This window comes from Poecilia formosa, unplaced genomic scaffold (genome assembly GCF_000485575.1).
Source record: "Poecilia formosa unplaced genomic scaffold, Poecilia_formosa-5.1.2 Scaffold246, whole genome shotgun sequence".
In the NCBI taxonomy this organism is placed as follows: domain Eukaryota; kingdom Metazoa; phylum Chordata; class Actinopteri; order Cyprinodontiformes; family Poeciliidae; genus Poecilia; species Poecilia formosa.
The window spans coordinates 890,142-908,660 of record NW_006800185.1 but is presented as its reverse complement, the minus strand read 5'-3'; the positions used below and the strand labels follow the sequence as shown (position 1 = coordinate 908,660).

General features: G+C 37.6%; 1 protein-coding gene across 18 annotated transcripts in view; it reads right to left on the bottom strand.

Annotated features, from left to right (window-relative positions):
• Positions 1–18,519, bottom strand: part of LOC103150271 (pleckstrin homology domain-containing family A member 5-like) — a 117,854-nt gene that overhangs the window by 17,487 nt on the left and 81,848 nt on the right. For 9 of the 18 annotated variants that reach the window (XM_016680554.1, XM_016680555.1, XM_016680557.1 and 6 more), the window contains 8 exons: positions 15,425–15,525; positions 13,854–13,969; positions 10,136–10,642; positions 7,349–7,829; positions 6,327–6,410; positions 4,859–4,978; positions 3,915–3,968; positions 777–857 (listed from right to left, as the gene is read on the bottom strand). In XM_016680554.1, the coding sequence (XP_016536040.1) occupies positions 777–857; positions 3,915–3,968; positions 4,859–4,978; positions 6,327–6,410; positions 7,349–7,829; positions 10,136–10,642; positions 13,854–13,969; positions 15,425–15,525 (1,544 nt within the window). Of the gene's footprint in view, positions 1–776; positions 858–3,914; positions 3,969–4,858; positions 4,979–6,326; positions 6,411–7,348; positions 7,830–10,135; positions 10,643–13,853; positions 13,999–14,252; positions 14,951–15,424; positions 15,526–18,519 lie in introns of those variants that run through there. The other 9 variants (XM_016680561.1, XM_016680558.1, XM_016680564.1 and 6 more) reach the window with 5 other exon arrangements.

Genomic DNA, 18,519 nt, shown 5'->3' with positions numbered 1-18,519 from the left:
CCCCTTTAAATGTTGGACTCAGATTTTAGGAATAATGAAGAATCTTAACTGCTAAACACAAATGACACCATACTTTTGTACTGTAAAATGAATGATTTTTCTGGCTTTAACATGGGAAAATGAAGAAGTGATAATCTAGACACTTAAATAAGTTTGAGAAAATAACATTTTACTGTTACAGGTGAAGACTTTCTGTATATGGTTTCTGAAATATTATAATGGCTGGAGGAGTGATTGCATACTGATTGAGGTCTACACTTGTGACCGTAATCTCAATAAATTAGAATATTGAAAAGTTAAGATGTGAAACAAAAGCAGAAACCAAATTTTGCTAACTGTAAGCCACAATCATCATGTTTAACATAAAAAAGCTGATTGAAATATTTTTTGCTCTGTGTAATGAATCCAAGAGTCTATTTCAGTCACCTAAAATAAATTAACATTTCTAATTAATATAAAATGCAAATAAAATGCAGTCTTTATATAACCCCCAACACACAAACCTGAAAATGAAGAGGGGGGATTAAACTGAACTGTGGCGAGAACACATACATCGGATTTATTCGTCTTGAAAGTCATGCCCACGAGAACATGACTTCTCCTAATAAAGAGAACAGTCAAAAGCGATGGATGAGGAGGTGCTAGCATAACAAACAAAACAAAGAGACCAGTCTCAAGATGCCGAGAGGACTTGGACATCGAAAAGGAGGAGCATTGCAAAACAACGGCAGCAACTGGTGAAGATGAGCTGGAGCAACGCCTGTGGCTGGCCTTACTTGCTGGTAAACTTGAGGCCTTGGGGCAGAGTTCTCAATCAAAGTGTGAGTCAAGACGATTAAAGGGTCAATTTCCTTCATCTAGTACAGTGTGAAGAGGAGCGATACAGAAAGTGTCAGAAAGTTTACAGCAGTGAACTTGAGTTCTGAGACAAAAGCCACAGCATGATTACACCTCTCCGATGAAGGCGACTCAGACATAAACATGTGTGTCCAGAAATGACAGGAATGGATGTAGATCTAAGAGGCAATAAGTCAAACTTACAAACTGAACTGTGGTGCAAAGCACTAAGAGGATTTAAGTCTTAGAAGTGAAAAGCTCCTCTTAAAATCTTAACTTATTGTATTAATACTAAACGGCAAAAACACAAAATCTCACCAAGTATTTTTAGTTTAGTTTCTGGTGCTTGAAATAAGACAAAACTAACTTACAACTTTTCAGCAAGATATAGCAGCTTGTTAGTCAATAACTCTTTAATATGGGGGAAAAGATTCTACTTTCACTGGCAAATTATTTCACTTATAAAACGGGAAAAATATCTTGCTATAAGTGAAATAATCTGTCAGTGAATCTACTAAGAAATTACTTACTTAAAACAAGCTCCTATACTTTGCTAACAGGTTACTTGCAAGTTAGTTTTGTCTTATTTCAAGTGTACTAAGATATTTGTACTAGAAACCAGGCAAAAATACTTGGTAATATTTTGTGTTTTTGCAGTGTACTAAAGCAGCTAGCTCTACTGTTGCCTTCAATTGTTTGTGGTAAAATAGTGTGAGGTAATTATTTCTCTGTTTACAAATATCAGAGGCAAACTGTAATGATAATTATTACGAACGTATTAGTGTTGCTTTGTGCATTTTATAAAACCCATAACATGCTTCAGAGAAGGGAAGAAAATAAGACTTTTTACAGAACCCAAATAAAGCGTGTGTGCTTTAATTTAACCAATGAACGCTTAATGTACCAATTAAATTATTAGACAGATTTAAATGATTGATTACTGAAAGAATGTATCTGCAAACACAGTGGTGGTTAGGGGTGTAACGATGCATTCTAGCTCAGGAGGCAAGACAGCACTGCGTTCATGAGGCAGGACTTTAGCAGTATTTTTGGGAAAACTCAGAGTGAATTCTGGGTAAACACAACCAAAAACAACGTGAGTCTAGCGCTAGCAAGAGACATAAGAGAAATCCTACAGCCGCTAAAATCCGACGCTACTCCATTTTTGTTTACATTTTGTGAAGAAGGAAGTTACGCTCTTTGTTTTCTTCAGAGATTTTCATGTTGTTTCCTTCAGTGGTTCTTGGTGCAGCGCCCCCACAGGTGAGGAGGTGAACTGTTTTTTCAATCAGTTTGGATCTTTTGACAAAGTGCAGTGTGAAAGTGAACGGCAGTAGCTGAAAATCCAACAAATGTTGCAATTTTGGTTCCCAATCGAACCCAGTCCACTGGACTATCAAGTGTTTAAGCACCCCAAGTGTCTTGTTTTGATTTCTTTTTAATTAGAGCAAACTTAACGCTAATCACAAAATCAAAAAATCCAGTCCTCAATTTGCAGTTTCTATGCTTTGATCATTTTTAGGAGGTTCTAATGTTTAAAAAGAAGAATGAAAATATGGATTAAAATAAAACTTCACAAATAGGTTAAATAACTGGTATAATTATGATAGATTTTGTACAATTTTTTAATGGGCTAGTTTACATTAAAAGATTGTAAAATAGTCCCAATTTTACAGTGGAGCATCTAAATATGAACAGATCTGGGTAGAAATAAATGAACATGCAGGAAGGGAGTGGCAGGAGCCAGCTTGCTGCACATCCCAGGTTGTGTTTCACCACATGTGGCTGCCACATGCACTCTGTGTGCCTCCTGTGTGTTGCGCTCTCCCCTGCTTTGCCTTTCCATGCTGCAACATCAGCAGAGAAGTAGATGACGGTCTCTTTCAGGGCCATCAAAATGTGGGAGAGTAGCCTCTTAACGAGCTGCTATAGTGCTTTAGCTTCAACTAATAAAGATGTTGGTATAGCACTTTAGCATTAGCTTCTGCTAATAACTATGTTAGTATTGTGCTTTATCATTAGGTTCTACAAAATATCATGTTGGTGTAACGCTTTAGGATTCACTTCTGCTAATAACAATGTTATAGGACTTTAGCATTAGCATCTCCTGCGTAGTACTTTAGTGTTAGCAGAACTAATGTTTACTATTAGTTCTTTAGTGTTAGTGCATCAAACCTTTTGGCTAATAGTTCCCACCACTGACAATCAGATATTCAGCCTGTCGGATGGAGTCTCACTGCAGAAAACGTTCGTAGCTAACACAGATTAGCGCTACAAAGGGCTCTGGAGGCAGAGAGACCAGAGGAGGTAGGCAGATGTGGATTTATCGCAGCTGATACTGTTATTACAGTATTTACCAATTACATCTCCATCACAATACTTTCTAATAATGGCTCTTCCTGAGACAGCCTCCAGTTTGACAATAATTATCATGCCATTTTAATATCATGCGAGTTTGTGGCGCATGGTTACACCCCTAGTGATCCCACCACAGGACGTGCAATAACAGAGAAAGAAAAAGGATAAGATAATTCATAGTTTTGAGAAAACATAAGCATTGCTTTGGCCCTTTAAATGTCACTACAAACCTTGTGTAAATCATATAAACTGATAAAAGAGGAATATGTGAATTAAATGTTGCTGTATGGGTGCAACTGCTGTTTTCTTTGGGAATTTCAGATAAAGATGGGTTAGAGATGTGGATATTTTCATATTACCACGTTAATATAAATATTTCCAGTACAGGAATGAACGAGTGAGAAGATCAGTAGGCTTTAAGTCTGAAATATCATCAAAACGAGAGGAAATACGCCACTATTGTTGCTCATTTTTTTCAGATATTTCAGCTGATTTTGTGTTTAACATAAATAAATATTTAGGATAAGAAAAATGAAAGAAGGAAGGGAGGAAACTAATATGGATGAAAGGAAAAACTAAAGGCTTTAACTAAAAAAAAAAACTACATAAATGTACAAATTTATATATATAAGAGAAGAGAAAGTACTGATGAACACAACATTGAATTAGTTCAGATCATCACCACAGGAAGGAGGCCAGGCATTCATGCACTACCCCACCTGATTGTCCAAATACATGAGGTTCCTTTGGAGGTGATGGGAGAGAATGTCGTTCTAGAGTCGGCAGCAAAGCAGCGGAAAGAGAAAGGAACAGAGTGAGAAAAAAAGAAGTCCTTTTATTACCAGAATGCGTCTCTTTCTTACTTAGGAACCACAGAACCATGTCATGTATCCAAATATAGCCACAGAGAAAAGGAAGCAGGACAAGCCGATGTGGAGAAAGCAGGTCAGGCACCATATAAAACTGTAGAACGTGACAACATGAGTCTGCGGCTGTGCATTATGACAAAATGGCCCCATGCAGCCCTGACAGAACAGGAAGATAAATATGAAAGAGACCAAACAATGAAGAGTGAAAATTATCAACGCACAAAGATAAATTATTGTGCTCTACTGTTACAACGTAGCATATTTTATTTAAAATAATGCTTTATTGCTTTTGGTTAGGCCAAATAAAATCTATTAATCGCACGATGAATTCAAATAAGCTTAATAATTTGCATCGTTTTTCTCTTTTCCCTCTTTCTACCAAAGACTAGGCAACAAAAGTCTTCATTCTGCTTCTGATCAATATTGAAGAATTACTGACGTAAAAACATTTCACTTTATTTGAAGTGGTTTGCATAAGACTTATATACAACCCCTTCAAACAAAGTGTTACCCAATCTTCTCCTATATTGTACTGAAAAATTACTTGTTAGTTTTGTCTTATTTTGAGTCTACTAGAAACTAGAATTACTTGGTAATATTTTGTGTTTTTGCAGCGTATAATTTAAATATGACCCCCAAACACGACAAAGAGTCGTTTTCCGAGCCTATGGTGTGTTGGTTCTGACTCGGCCATGCATGAAGACCAACCGAATCTTCTGGACGAAGATGGATTATGAGAGTGGGTGGAGATGGCACATACACCACACGCCAGCAGAGACGAGCCTGGGCCTGACCTTTGGGTTGCTGTGATCCATGTTTAGTTGCATAAGCTGTGCTACAGTGTGGTCCCGGATACTGTTTAGCTCTGCTTGCTGCCGCCGCAGCTTTATCAGCAGCAAAGTCAGTTCCTCAGGCTGCAGGGAGGGCGGAGAGAGGAGGGGACACATCCACAATGAAACAGGGACACACCGTCAGGGAGAGGGAGGCGGAGGAGAAGCAGGGCTGCAACTAACGACTGTTTAATAATCGATTAATCTATTGCTTATTTGATTAATCGGATTTTTTAAAAAGGCACATTGTGTAGATTTTTCATTTAATCACTTGAGCCGTTTTTAGACAAGATTAAAAGATGTGTTCAGTTCCTTTCTTAAAAAAAGAAAGTGCATTTTCTACTGCCTAAAATGCAACAATATATCATTCCTTTAGTGAACGCTCAATTATTTGTAACAAAGTATTCATCTGAACTAAAAAAATACTTTAAATAATGTGAAAAGCTCAGCCTGTTCTGCTCGACTTAACATTAACACAGCAGGACTGATTCATTATCTATTTGTTGGATATCAAAAGGTGCTTAGTAAGAACTTTTTAGAGTCTGAACCAGGTGAAGCTAAACCTAAGCTTCACCTGGGTGAAGCAGGGTGGAACATGCACTGCACTTGCTGAAAAGTTACTTGTATGTTAGTTCTCTCTTATTTCAAGCGCACTGAAATATTTGCACTAGAAACTAGACGAAAATACTTGGTAAGATTTTGTGTTTTTGTATTATATTTACAGACAAAGGTTCTTTTTTTTATCTTGAACACAAAATGTATATATTTTTGTCCAATTTTGGCATAATTACTGCTCTGAGCATGTTGTTCTTTCAACCAATAGCCTTTTGTTGAGTCTGTAAACTCCAGTTAATGATTAATCGATTGCTAAATTAGTAGATGATTATTTCAATAATCGATTAATCATGACCAATCCGATTAATCGTGATTAAATAGTAAAGGACACAAGTAGAGGAATTTGTCTGCATGTCCAGGCGTCGGGTTTTCATGCACTTTATCCAACATGCTATTACAACTGGAAGAACACAAGCTTCTTGCATTAGCTAAAAACAGAGGAGTAAGCATGTGCTGCAGAATCCAGGTCACACTTCACCAGCTCTATCAAAACATAGCATTGTGTGCAGCTTTGACATAAACTCCTGATCTGGCTTAGAGAGTTGTGAGTGACATGGAGGGGTTAAGTCTCCTCTGATGTGAGACGAGCCTTAGGAGCTCCTGAAGAGGACGGATGCTAAATCCCTCAACTCGGAGCGCAAAACTGAGTGAAACAGGAAGAGGGAGAGGCAAGGCTGCGTGACAGAAATAGCACTGTTTTGAACAAAGTCAGGTTCAACCCAAACCGTGAAACCTTAAAGTATTTCAACAGAGCTGCAGACATATAAACATTTACAGTCTGACACAAGGAAGACACTCAGCACAGATGAAGACTTACAGTTTTGCTTTGAAGAGATTGGGCAGTGATAGTCTGGACTGGGATCCCTGCAGGCAGCGATCGCCTGTCGGGAGGGTAGGCGTACTGCAAAACACAGAGGGAGAAGGAGAAGAAGAGATTTTTCTGTCAGTGATGGAATAATTTACACCACGACTAAAATCTGCCCTGTAATCAAGAGTCAAAACAAGCTTCTACATCTTGCTGACAGGTTAATTTTAATTTAGTTCTGTCTTATTTCAATCATGATAAGATATTTGCAGTAGAAACTAGACAAAAATACTTGGTCATATTTGGTGTTTTTGCAGTGCAAAGATCTGTGAGATGTGTTGTGGACGTGTTTCATGCAGAAAGTGCTTTGGAGAGCAATGTTGTTATTTTGTTTCAACTATTCTGCTTCCACTAACTGGTTGTTTTGTATCTGTAAGCGACACGAGAACAGAACGTTTTTTAGATTTATTGTAATACAAAAATCTACAGAAGAGGATCAGGATGAGTCGGGGGGGAAAAAACAAGAATTTTTCCTCAGAATTTTTAGTTTTTCTCAAAATTTTGAGCTTTTTCTCAAAATTCTGACTATAACCTCAGAACTGATTTTTTTTTCTCAGAATTTGACTTTTCATCAAAATGTAAAGTTTTTTTTTCCAGAATTATGTCTTGAACATCAGAATTTAGATTTTTTTAGTTCTTAATTTTGACTAATTTTTTTCTCTCAGAATTTTAATTTAGACTTTTTTTCTCTTAGTACGAGTCAGAGTTTGAGTTTTAATCAGATTTAAAAGTCACAATTCTGATTTTTTAAAATTCTGTCAGAATTAATCTTTTAACTTTAATCAGGGGATTCTAGTCAGATTTTTTTTATTTTTCAGTGGCCCTGATCTTCCATAAATATCTAACTTTCACTTCTCCAATGTGTTTAGTTCTCCTTTAAGTCATTTGCTTCATGTAACCTTTTTAAAGACACACAATCTAAGCCACAGCTATTTATAACATTCTCAGATAGAGATAAAAACTGTTTGAGAGACCTTGTTGACTTGCGGCCGCTGCCGTCTGTCGATGCTCAGGTCTCTCCTGTAGACCGGAGAGGCGACCTCTGACCTGGCGTTGGCCATGTTGTAGGATCTCATCGGAGAGTAGGCGCCGTACATGGACAGCGATCCGTGTGAAGGTGAGGGGGGGATGGAGTGGCTCAGTGCGGCGTGCTCCGACAGGTTTATCATGGTTTTGGGGCTGGCCATGTTGCTGTAGAGCCCCGACTGCCGGCTGTAGGCCTGCCTCTGCTGCCACTCGTACAGCTGCCACATGGTGTCGTCTCGCATGGAGCGCCGCTTCTCGGTGGCCGAAGAGCCCAGGGCTTGATCGTAGAGCGAGGGCGACATGCTGCAGATGCTGTCCCGCTGGGCCATGCTGTTCCTGGGCATGCTGCGGTAGCTGTCTCCATAATGGGGCATGTAGGGAACCCGATGGCTCGGCATGTTTCTAGGCAGAGTCTGGTATGAGGTGATGCTAGGGAGAAATAAAAACACAAAAATATGAAATAAGGCAGGAGGAAATGTTGCACAATGTTAAATAAATAAATTTAGCTTAAAATATTTAAAGTTTTATTGTTTTCTTTTGAATAAACACTAATAAATTATAAAGAAGTTGGGTTATGTACTTAATTACAAAAATATTAAACTTTCTTGAACTTTCAAAAGAGTGTAATGAGTGGTTTTTTGACAGGGTTGCTCTTTTAAAGATTGATTACTGATCTTTAAAAAGCCTGACCTGCCAATTCCAATTTTATTTATTTTTTTGTCTGAAAAGTTGCTGAGTTGGCAGCAGTAAAATTTGTTATTGTGACAGCTCGAGGTGTCACTGGAGTCAAACTCCAATAAACAATAACAAAAAACAAACATTACATTTGGTTGTAAATACTACTAAAATCCAAGTTTAACTAATAGAGATGAATCGATCTGAATCATGGATGGATTGTGCCATGCAGAACAAAATAAAAGTACATAATTTCACTACAAAACCTATACTTCAGAATAACATTAATCAAGTACAAAGTATGGTGCAGTAAAGTTTTTTTTCTCAAATAAACAACAGAAAACAGTAGTAGCGTCACGCCGCCAGATTCAGACAAATCAAACATTCATGTGACAACACGGCTAAAAAAAGCCCAACTTCCTCGCTTGGTTCAACGTCAGAGCGGTTTGCATCGGGAGAGCTTCACATAAAGGCTCCCTGACAGATCCAGGCTAAAGCGCTTGCTGGTCTGTAAAACTCAACAGCAGCGTTTAAAAAGACACGTGACTAAATGGAAACTACACATCAGTTTGGAGGAGACAAGCCGTGTTGGAGGAGAGGAGCAGAGGGAGGACTGGACACGGACAGGCCAGGCTTTCTGCTGCTTTTCTTTATTTATTAAAACAATAGTTAGAATATTAAATAGTACACACTAATAGGTGGGTTTTAATATATGAATATGAATAATACTCATATGTAGTGCTAGAACAAGATGTTTTTACCTCAGAATGCATCTAAGCCTTTGGATTCTTTCCTAATTGTATTTTTTTTTTCAACTAAATGCATGAAATCCTCTTATTAAAATAGATTTAAGCGAGGTTAAAGATGTCCCGTAATGTCAATGATAATAAGAGAAATAGAGACAAACTGTCAGCCAATTTCCTCAATAAATGGACAAAAGAAGTTTATTTTTAACTCGTTAAAACTGAGGTCCTCCCAGTTGACCAAGAATAAGCGTCTGTTTATTCCCACTGACAATAACTGACAGTAGATAGAGTCAAAGTGTTTACACTGATTGAATGAAGCTGAATATCTTCATTTTTCATGCTACAGGATGTTAGGAAGAATTAGAACTCAATTAAAAATCACAAACTGGATGTAACTAAACATGGAGAAGATCCCCTCATGTTTCCTAACTTCTAAATTAATGTGACTTAACAGTCCAGAGCACATGTCTCAAACTCATATCATGGTTTATTATTTCTAAATTGCTCTTATCTTTGAATACTAAGGAAAATCAAAAGTGCCACAAATTGCAACTTTTAACATGCATCTGGTTAAAAACCAAAAAACAGGTGTATATGCATGAAACATATATTTTATGCATATACAGTTATGGATACAAAACATAGCAAAAATCCCATCAAAATGCCATTTTCAGACCACCCTGTTCACAGCAAAACATACGCCGTTTATACGCTGGATTTCACCTGTGATGGCATTCAGTGACCTAAGTGGCATGATTTTCACTGTGAAGAAAGTGTTCTTAAAACACAAAACAAAAAACTATGTCAGATTTTACGGCGTTCTGACTCATAAAACAGTGTTTTTATGCTTGACTTTTTAACAAGACGGATGATAAATGTGACTTGTGGAATTTTTGGCTTTCCGTAGATACTAGTGAATTATGTGGTTAAGAAGTCATACATGAAAAAATGTTTTATCAACAGGATTAAGACGAGGGCCATATTAAAAAAAAGATTAAAATCAAAATTTGGAGAGAAAAAAGAATTCTGTGAAAAAAATCTGAATTCTGAGATTAAATTTTGAATTCTGAGGTTTTATTTCCAGTGGACTGAGCCAGGACGCCATAAAACATGCCAAGAATCCCATAAAAAAATCTGAGACAGTTGTCTATTAATATTTTAGCAGTGTGTTATTCGGTTTTATCAATACATTCTGGCACAAATAGCCTTTTAAGAACTTTCATGATGTTAATACGACCCAAAATGAGTTTGCCAGCACTGACCCAGAGTCACGTATAGTCCAGAGAATACGGTAAACGCAGGCAGTGACCCTACCTCCTGGCGTCGTCATCCTGACCCCGTCCTCTTTGCGTGCGAACCCACTGCTCCAGTTGCTGCATGGAGCTGGTTCTGCTCAGGTTGCGGTCCGGTTCGCTGATCGGACTCTGCTGGACAGGAACCCCGGTCCCGTTAGCCTTACAGGGCTCTCCTGATCCGTTCACTTGGGGGAGGTGGAGCGTCCTGTCCGTCTCGTTTGGCGTCTGGGGCGAGGTCATGTTGGCCTTAATGGCCGCCGCCTGCTCCGGCTGCAGCTTGATGCTGTTGATCTTGGTGAGGGGTCGCTCGCGCTCGCCGCCGTCCTTCTGGAAGCCGTAGCGCTCGGCGTCGCGCTGCTTTCGCTCGTCCTGCTCGTTGCTGGGCGTCACGGCCGCGCTGCGCTCGCGGTCAACTTGAAGGTTGCGTTCGTTGTTTTGGATTTCTGGCTGTGTTAGCGGCGGCTTGTGGTTAACTACTTGACTGATTTCTTTGGGTCCAAACTCTTCCACTTTTAGCTTCTCCAGCCTAAAAAGAGACATGAAGGAAACTGTTAAATGACGAATAGAGAACTCTTCCAGATCTTTTCACCAGAAAGAAGTTTTAGATTAATTAGCTGTGTAACTTTTATAAAAATGTTAAGACTGTCACCATGTTGTGACAGTTTGTTATGAGACAGACAATCTGATAAAAGATCGATCTCCTCCTTGACCTACTATTACCATCTGAATAAATGCACCACTCCAGACCAAAAGCAACCAATCAGAGCCAGAAGGAAGGCCTTAGTGTTGTCTATCAACCTCATGTACTCGTTCCTCAATGCGCTAATGGTGGAGAAACAACTTATTGTTAACAGGAAAACCGTTTAGCAGCAGAAACATACAATTACTTAAAAAAGAAATAATAAATAGTTCTTACCGTCACTTTTATCGTTACCACAAAATATTGTGATAAAACCTTAAGTCTATATCTTCCACCTGTATGTCTGACTGATACTAGGTTTGGACGAAACATAAAAAAATGCTTCACAGATACAACTTCAAACTATGACTGAGAAGAGGTCAAAATGTTTCTTCCAGCTGCCAGAGAGAACCAGGCGTTCAAAAGCAGATCAGATATCTCCATTAAAACCTCTCCTCCATCCCATCGTACCTCCCATCTTCCTCCCCTCCAGAAAGTTTTGTGCCTCTTTATGATCTCCAGAGATGCATTCAGAGGTGAAAAGCTTCCCGATTTGCTTAGCCTCCAACACGCCCAAGGTCAGAACTTCAAAGTTTCAGCCGTTTCTTTGAGTGGCGGGACTCAGTGGGTTACCAATAGGAGAGCAGAAGAAAAGACATTCCTTCAGAGTTTCCACTCAGACATTTTTAAATAGTAACACTAGTCACATAATGTCTTCTCCAGCTTCCTGTGACTCAGTTAACTACCCAGAAGACAAGCTGGACCTTAGATGTCTGTATTTATTCTACTGTGGACACACAAGACACACTCTCTCTTTTCTAGGTGGATAAAAAAGCTGCTGTGCAAACATATTTATACCCATTTTGTCACAAATGCAATCTATTCTTATTGTTATTTATTTATGTGATGAATAAACAATACATAGAGCTTTATTGTCAAGCAAAATAGGAATCTGAAAAGTGGGTCAGCATTTGTATTCAGCCCCCTTTAAGTCAAGTTAAGTTTATCTGCGTAGCACAAGGCAGTTTAAAGTGCTCTACACTGTAAAAACACAATGCAGTAAGCAGAATGAAACAAGCAACAAACATTACATTTTGTCATCAAAATTATTCAGTAAACATCAAATATGTTAATGTCAATATTTACCAGTATCCTAATCGTAATATAATAAAATTTTCTGGTTTTGTTCTCTTCTTAAAAATGCTGCGACAAACACAATCAGGTAAAGTGGAAACAACATAATGTCTGGCAATATTTTCTATTAAGATCAATAAAATTAATAGGGGATCAAAAATCATTACATTCACCGTAGAGTATGACAGAAACAGATAAATAAAATTTTATAAGCTCTGTTTGTCCACAAACTCATCTGAGTTCAGCTTCTAAGCACCACAATGGATCAAATTTCAAGAAAACTGAAAAACAGTCGAAACACTGAGTTCCTTTAAATGATGGTTACAAACCCGACTTGTTTAGTCGGGTTTGTAACCCGACTAAACAAGTCGGGTTACAAACCCGACTTGTAAATAAATATTTAGTTATTTATTTAGTAATTAAATAACTAAATAATTAGTTATTTAATTAATTAATAACTGGAACATTCATCTACATATCTGCTGGATGATTTTGATATTAGACAAAATGTAACGTTCATTGTTTCATAATTAATGACTACGATGTTTGAATTTAAAGCATTTTGAGCTGACTTGCTGCTGTAATGTGTTATACAAATAAACTTGATTTTTTTCAAATGCGACCCAGGCCATTTGGATATCCGATACGTATCGGATCTTTTCAAATGTGACTTAGTCTCAATGTCATTGATTAGTCACAATAATCAATAAATCAATTAATCACATGATAAATTAAAACAAACTCAATCATTTCCATTGGCATGATTTATCATTCATCTCTATTTTTCTCTCTTTCTACCAAAAACTGGACGATAAAAGTCTTCAGTTTGGTGTTTTGGTCTAAATTAGTTCTTTTTTTTGGAGGATAATTTTGTTTGCAAAGATTTCAAGATTCATTTTATTTGTTGCTTATTTATTTTTTTTGGGATATATAAAATGTCTACCGGTTCCAGTGTTAAATGTTCAATCGAATTTAAAGTTTACTGGTCTTTGAGAATGTGTTCTTGCATTATTATTAAGCCATTACTCTTATATTACTTAACAATGACCTCAATGACTTCTGGACCAATTTATCGTCCAGCAACATTTGTTATTGTGACAGGCCTATCATTGATACTCAACAAAAGTAACAACTCTGCGTCCCGACACAAGCAAGCGAGAAGAAAAACAACAACGAAGGGTAATGAGGATTAAACTGTTAATGTTTGCTCCGGCTGGGTCACAACTTTAAAAACGTAAGATATGCTCCACCGTTAGCATCCATGTTTACTTCCACAAACACTGAGCACTTCTTCTTCTTCTTTTTTACAGCGTTTGGAAAAACACTGAGCACGTTCTCTGTGACGTTATTGTGCCCTCTACTGCACACTTTCAGGTCGTTTGCCGTTCACACAGGAAATCATGTACAAGCCGCATTTATTTGGAAGCATGACGATCACGCAGAAAAATTCTGATTTCACAAAAAAATCGGATTTGGGTCACTTCAGGTTGCAGTGTGAATGTAGCCTAAGTGAGTGAGTGATTGTCATCATCTTCAAGAAGCACCAGCAGCGCCAAATAACATGCCCACATCATGCATGTGGCTTTGTCCTCTTCACTGTTTTCTTTTAAAAAAATTAAAATACAGCCAAACCCAGCTGAAAAACATGGAAGAATGGCAGCTTCTTAAACAAGCCAAGAGACCAGAAATGTCAAAAGTGGGTGCTGAGCTGCTGCCAAAGACCTTAACAGGATTAAACAGGGGGATTTAAAAGTACTCTCTTCCAGCATTTATGCAAGAAAAGGAGGGGAAAAATCAGGGTGGAGAAGCAAACTAAGAAAAGAGGAATCATTAGGGAATGTTTTTAAAAATCTGCTCAAAGATCTGCTTTCTTTGCTCTGCTACGAACTGCAGCAAAGAGCCCATTAATGAAGCTCTGACAAACCTTTTGGTCGGCTCTGAATGCACATTCGCAGCATCCGTCATGACTTTCATCCACGATTCCATCTCTTTTCCAGTGTCAGTGCAAAAATAGTACGTCCGCATGTTGGGATGTGTTGCCTGAGAAGGATGAAGGACAGGACTATTACCTGAAACAGACAGAAAGAAGCATTTTAGCCTTTATCTGCAGACAATTTGCTTCATAATAACCCAATGATAACTGCCGCCGTTATGCATGTTCTTTTTAAATAAGTGATATATTAAGCAGAGATGGATTGTGAGACACTGCTGACTGCGACCATCTGTGCCATGCAGATAAATCAAATCCTTGAGTCACTAAGGTTTCACGCATACCACCAGATTAGGGCAGTAAATCTGCCTGGTACAATACTGTAGGACTCACCATGCGGTGCATTGTGCAGATAACGTGTTGTTCTTCTGTTCCCTCGCAGCGAACAAACCGAGATATTGTGAGAATCCAAAACAGAGACAAAGAACATTTACTCAGCAACCTCAATATCCTGTTTACCAACATTTCAGAGCAAGAAAAGAACCGTTGTTTCTCTAATTCACCCCAAATAGTCTGTAAAAATGACAGTCGGCGAGGACGAGGAGAACAGGAGAATGTAATCAACAAATCATCTCATTCCTGCATTGAGGAGGTTGTGCCCTGTGTTCTACGGTTTTCCTGTTTTCTTAAACTCTCTCTGTTTTATCCTGAGTGTAAGTTGGAAAAGCAGCACGCTCTGTGGTTACACAGACCTTCAGCAGACTCCTAAACGTCTGTGTTCAGCTGTTTTTGGCCATGGCAACTTGGTCGTCTCCAAGGGTTTGTTAGGAATGCACCGCTACTATATACATCACAAAGTGTTTTAAGAAAAGCATCTTTCTACGAATATCATGGGACAAACCAAAGCCATGCGACACATTTAACATAAAAAACAGATTGGACTTCTTATGTAATCAGCTTAAAATCAGTTTGCAAGCTTCCCTAGATTAAAGATTTATAGTAGGGCTGCAACAAACGATTATACTAGTTATCGATTATTCTGATGATTAATTGATTGATCAGATAAAAAAAATCTACACAGTCTGAAAATTTGGAGCCTTTTAGATTATGCAAATAAATAAAAATTTTTAAAAGGGTTATTGCCTAAAATGCAATAACACAGCAAGAGATTTGGGTATAACATATTTACAAACAGATGTTTTTTTTTAAACTGAAATAATGTAAAATAGATATATTTTTGCATTGTTTTGGCCTAATTACGTACCTGAGTGTGATGTTATTTCAGAAAATTGCCTTCATTAGATTCTTTATACTCCATAAATTAGTTGATGATTATTTTAATAATCGATTAATCACAATAAGTCCAATTAATCATTTCAGGTCTAATTAATATTGCAAAAAAGTCACATAGAATAGTTTAACAATCTCTAAAAATCAAAAGCGGTAAATGTATTACTAGTGGAAAATCTACAATAACTTAAAGTTTCTTTCTTTTCGCAGAAAACCACATAGAACTTCATTTTTTAAATTAAATGTTGCTCTAACTTTGAAGGCAATGGACAAACCTTGAAAGCAAATTTTCTATTAATGTGATCGTCCACAGACAACAGGGATATCTGGAAGCTGGGAAGGAGGATGCTGCCGAGAATCCCCTCCTCTTTTTCATCTGCAGAGAAAAACAAATAAAGAAACAAAATAAAAACAGGTTAGAGGTCATTTTCTTAAAAGCTTGGTGATTCAATATAACTAATGTATTGACAAACCTGGTGAAAAAAAAATTACACCTTTTATTGCTGCTTTTGGCAGAGGTCACCAAAGTTTTTAAGGGAACCTATTATGCTACCTTGAACATGACGAAACTTATTGTTTTTGTCATGTTTTTTGCACAAAATCATTCTTACATAATGAGATTTTCGTCTGGTCAGTTCTGACTATTTTGAACTGTTTTGGGGCCTCTGTCACTTTAAATCCAAATAAGCTGTTGCTGGCAACACCCCCTACCCCCAACTCAAAGTTTACACTTGCAGGTGAAAATGGCTGCAAACAGATGTGCAATTATACAACTGTACATCTTTGAAAAGCAGAAGTAGAGCCTCCTGCACAACCAACAGGAATGCAGCAGTTGGTTTCTGGATGGTAAGTAAACAACAAAACACTTGTCTTTCCCAGCAGCCATTGTACAGTGAGTACAGCAGTGAAACCAGCTGACCAAATGTGTTGGAGTTCCATTTGGGTTGCTAGGTGACAGGCGGAGCTCTGCTGGGGTTGCTAGGTAACGGGCTTCAGCGAACCTTTGTGATGTTGCATTCCGAAGGTTTTTGTAACAGCTAATTTTCAGGCACCAAAAAACATTAATTTATTACCAAAAAAAACGTAATTATAAAGTCATTGATTAATTTTTAGAAGTTCATTGAAACTGATCAATTTAGAAAAATGAGGTATAAAATAACGCAACATTCTGATTACATTTAGGGGTGACAAAAAGCTGTGGGATTGGTCAAATTAAAATCCGTTCTTATAATAAAAGGCTTAATCCTTCCCTCCTATTACATCTGTTCTGAGTTTATGAATTTACCAGATGTGGCAGCAAATTTATCCTTGTCTGCAGGTAAACGGCTTCAGTTGCTTAAAGCTCTAGTTTCCTAAAGTTGTCCTGCAACTAAGTCAGACATTCAGATTTATTACTGAAGCGAGCGTTAGCTGTTCCTCCAACATGATGGTTCAAAGTGTAGCTACACATCAAGTCTCTTTCTCTGCTGCTTTTTCTTATATACAGTATATATATACAAAACACACACACACACACACACACACACACACACACACACACACACACACACACACCTCCAGAGATGTGTGCAGAACAAAAGCAGCCTTTTGGGATTCCTGGGTGAACAATAATAATCTTAGCAGATAACAGTTGTACAGCTGAGGCAGCAAAGTTAAGAACCTGGCTGCCTACTCACTGCTGATGGATACATTTTCTCAACATTTCCGTCTAGATAAAGCCTCTAAGTCTGCTGCTTTCTGTGGCGATTGAAAGCCTGTGGGCGGAAAGGAGGTGGCAGGAATTATATACTGGAAATAACACAGACTAGACGTAATCTTGAACAACACAAGTGACGAAAACGAAGACGTTCAGAGGAAGCATTCAGAAACACAGCTGAGATCTAAATTCAGGCAAAGACATCTACATCAGAAACATATTTTCTTACTGAAGTAGAAGAAAGGCTACAGTGAGTCAAACAGTGGTGACCAAAACGGGGGGTACAGGGGGCCATGAGCCCCTCTTGAAAAATGCTGCCCCCCACCAGAGAATCATGTTCATGCCATAGAAAGACAGATTGAGTCATCTTCATCCTCTGAAAAATTTGATAATTAAATAATTAATTATGGACTATTTTGTTTTTTGTTTTTTTTAGCTCAGCCCATAAATTGTTTTCTGGCCTGGTCTGTCCATTCCAACAGAAATTTTCTCGAGGTGTCACTGGAGTCAAACTCCAATAAACAATAGCAAAAAACAAACATTAAATTTGGTTGTAAATACTACTAAAATCCAAGTTTAACTATTAGAGATGAATCGATCTGATATCAATATCTGTACTGGTCCTGATATAAATAATAATTCAAGATCTATTAAGTCTAATTCTGAATAGATCTAGACTGAATAGCATGTCCTCTGAGCAACGTCATGTTTTATTATTTATTTTACATTATATTTAGGATTCCTAATAGCACTTTCTGAGCCATTTGACAGAAGGTTTGTTGCAGTTTATTTTTTAGATGTTTTGATCAATGTAACCAACTCATTGTTTTCGTCAGTTTCAATTTCATTGTTTATTTTACATTGGCTAGTTTAATCTTAATTCCACTGACTGAACAAATTAAAGTTGCTTTTACATGTTTGATGAAGCTTGTGAAGCTGTTGGTGATTTTAAGTGTGCTGTACTGATGCAAAGTTATCAAATAAATGTGTAATTTTTTCTTTTAAAGAAACATTTTAAGAAAATTCAACACTGTTTTTCAGTATCGGATTTTTATCGACTAATACTAACCTCAGATTTTGCACTTCCTCTTCAGACAGAGTCAAAACAGACTGCCACTAACTATTGTTTTCCTAATATATTGTCAAAGTTGATTAATCACCAACTTTTCCTCCAAAAATAGGATTTTTTCAGATAGATGTTTTTATTTAGTGCATCCCACAAAATGTAACCAAAGGTTTGAGGTGGAGAAAGTATGCTCTCCACCACGATGAATATAAATAAAACAGGCCTTTATTTTTTTTGTCTTGACAAAAAAATCCAAAGTATTCAGGATGTCAAATATGGTGAAAATGACGTGAAAAAAGAAACAATAATGCTCATGAGAGCAATGCAGAATGAAAAGCAAATCTGTTTCCATTGACACCTAACAGACACTGTAACTTACAAATGACTTCTACTTATTAAATGCATTGGTTTGCCTGGTTTATATTTAATTAAGTTAAAAAGCCAGAAACAGCGTCAATCACACGTTGGTCTAAATGTTTTCTGAAATATTCAGGGGAAAACGCAGCACACAGACAACCTGTCTAACCTCATTGTCTGCATTCAGCTCTAAAAAATTAGGTTTGCCTTTACTGTTGGCTCTCAAGTTGCCAATCTCGTCTTTTCAGCTG